This window comes from Penaeus japonicus, unplaced genomic scaffold (assembly GCF_977035675.1).
Source record: "Penaeus japonicus unplaced genomic scaffold, GWHDUDI00000001_assembly GWHDUDI00000024, whole genome shotgun sequence".
Lineage (NCBI taxonomy): Eukaryota > Metazoa > Arthropoda > Malacostraca > Decapoda > Penaeidae > Penaeus > Penaeus japonicus.
This window is the reverse complement of record NW_028234426.1, coordinates 10,278,111-10,280,610: the sequence shown is the minus strand read 5'-3', so window position 1 is coordinate 10,280,610 and position 2,500 is coordinate 10,278,111. Positions and strand designations below refer to the sequence as shown.

Sequence of the window (2,500 nt, the reverse complement as noted above, 5' to 3'; positions counted from 1 at the left end):
TTTTTACTCTTGATTACAGCTAATTTCTTAAACATACTAAAATAATACTATGTCTTGGACCAAAAAGTATTCAATTATTTCCCAACACCTGCGGAATTAAGAGTAAGGCCATAAACAGGTATCTTTACAGACATTTTCATTTCCAACAGATCTGCAATACTGTCAAGATCGGTACCTTTACTAACTAGACTTTTTAAATAAAATATCATATTATATTATATATTATATAATACCATATCATTATATTATACAAAATATATAACATATCATGTATAATATACAATTTGTGATATATAATATACAATACATAATATAAAAATATAACACAGAATATATAATACATAACATATAAAGTATTGGTAACCTAAAATATATATGTAATGTTGTATATATTACTGTGAGTCTTTAAGTGAATGCAAATCAGTCAAAGAATTTAAATGAGTGAGTGAGTGTATGAGTGTGTATAAGTGTGCCTGTATGAGTGTACATGAACAAATATGTGTATGAATGTGTGTGTTTGAGTGTATTTACAAGTGCATGTGTGAGTGAGAGTGAGAGTGAGAGTGAGAGTGAGAGTGAGAGTGAGAGTGAGAGTAAGAGTAAGAGTAAGAGTAAGAGTAAGAGTGAGAGTAAGAGTGAGAGTGAGAGTAAGAGTGAGAGTAAGAGTAAGAGTAAGAGTAAGAGTGAGAGTAAGAGTGAGAGTAAGAGTAAGAGTGTAAGTGTAAGTACGAGTGAGACCGTGTAAGAGCAAGTATATGAGTGTGAGTGTGAGCATGTAAGTGCAAGTATATGTGTGAATGTGAATGTGAGTGTGAGTGTGAGTGTGAGTGTGAGTGTGAGTGTGAGTGTGAGTGTGAATGTGAGTGTGAGCGTGTGTGAATGTAAGAGTGAGAGTGAGAGTGAGAGTGAGAGTGATAGTGAGAGTGTGAGTATGAGTATGAGTATGAATATGTCTACATTGTTAAAACTACAGAGATGGATGATGTTTTCTATCAATCAAGCAGCAAAGAGTAAATAATTTTCATGCTAAGAAAAAAATTAACATTACCTCACAAATACCCATCAATGCCCAACATATGCTTTTCTTTCTTCTTTTTTCACAACTCAACTCATCAAAATGACAGAAAATTTAAATATATCTAATTGATATATTTATGAGCCAGCAATTAAATTTTATATGTAAAATTGTGAGATTGTAATCTTGCCACTGTAAGGGATACGTACTGCTGACTGGAATGCTTGAACAATCCTCTTTCCCCATTTTATTTGCTATTCTACCAGATTCTCCATTTTTATTCAACGTACACTGGTGAAACGGCACGGCACCTGAATTACTGCTTTTCAGTAATCTGTGGGGTGGGTGGGAGGGTGAACAATACAATATACACATAAAGGAAATCCCAAATCACCAGAAATGTATAAAACTCAGAATTGACATGAAAAATAATATTGAAAGGAAAAGGGGATTTTGAGGTTACATATTTCCAATGATACAAATTCAGGGATTCACTCTGAGATTCAAAGAAACCTCATCATATCGCATCACTTCCAAAGAAAAAAAAAAAGAAAAAAAAAAAAGAAAAAAGGAAAAAACACTCATCTCCCTCCTCCTATAAAAAAAAGTCATTCATACAGTAGGGAGGAGCTGTCTGCTATCAGCCACTCCTTTAATGCCCTAAAACCATCACTCTTCGTCACTCTCGTCTGTGAGTTCCTCGTCAGTCGTGAACTCTGATTCTTCCCCTTCGTCCTTCCCTACGTCATCCTCCTCATCCTCCTCATCGCTGGAGCACTCCTGCCATTGTGGGTGCTCAGTTGGGATCTCCCGAGCCTCCTTCACGTCCAGCTTGATGTCGTGGTTTTGGTCAAGGCCCAAGTAGGAGTCTGACCGGAGGCAGACCTGGTACGTGTAGAGGCCTGGTTTCTGGGGTGCTGTAAACTTGAGCTGTACCTCTTCATGGTCCACAAGGTTTGTGATCTAAAGAGGTAGAGGGATATTAAATTCAGTATTCAGATTGTAAGTAATGCTGTATAACACTTATCATTTTAAGGATAGAAAAAAGCATAGGCAAGTAAACAGAAAGGGATATAATATAAAGCTACCTCAAGGTGAGTGGGTGAGTGAGTGGATGGGTGGGTATGTGTATGTGTGTGTGTGTGTGTGTGTGTGTGTGTGTGTGTGTGTGTGTGTGTGTGTGTGTGTGTGTGTGTGTGTGTGTGTGTGTGTGTGTGTGTGTGTGTGTGTGTGTGTGTGTGTGTGTGTGTGTGTGTGTGTGTGGAAGGATGGGGTGGATGGATGGGGTGGATGCATGGGGTGGATAAATGGGATGGATGGATGGGTGGGTGGTTGGGGTGGATGGATGGATAGATGGATGGATGGGTGGATAGAAGGATAGATGGATGGGTGGATGGATGGGGTGGATGGATGGGTGGATGGATGGGGTGGATGGATGGGTGGGTGGTTGGGGTGGATGGATGGATGGATGGATGGATGGATGGA

General features: G+C 38.8%; 1 protein-coding gene across 1 annotated transcript in view; it reads right to left on the bottom strand.

The window, feature by feature from the left end:
- Sec63 (translocation protein Sec63) overlaps nucleotides 1-2,500 on the bottom strand; it is a 27,074-nt gene that overhangs the window by 1,897 nt on the left and 22,677 nt on the right. Inside the window, exon 14 of the mRNA XM_043018980.2 lies at nucleotides 1-1,978. This exon is cut by the window's left edge and continues 1,897 nt beyond it. Within this exon, the coding sequence (XP_042874914.2) occupies nucleotides 1,685-1,978 (294 nt within the window). The 3' untranslated portion in view covers nucleotides 1-1,684. The remainder of the gene's footprint in view (nucleotides 1,979-2,500) is intronic.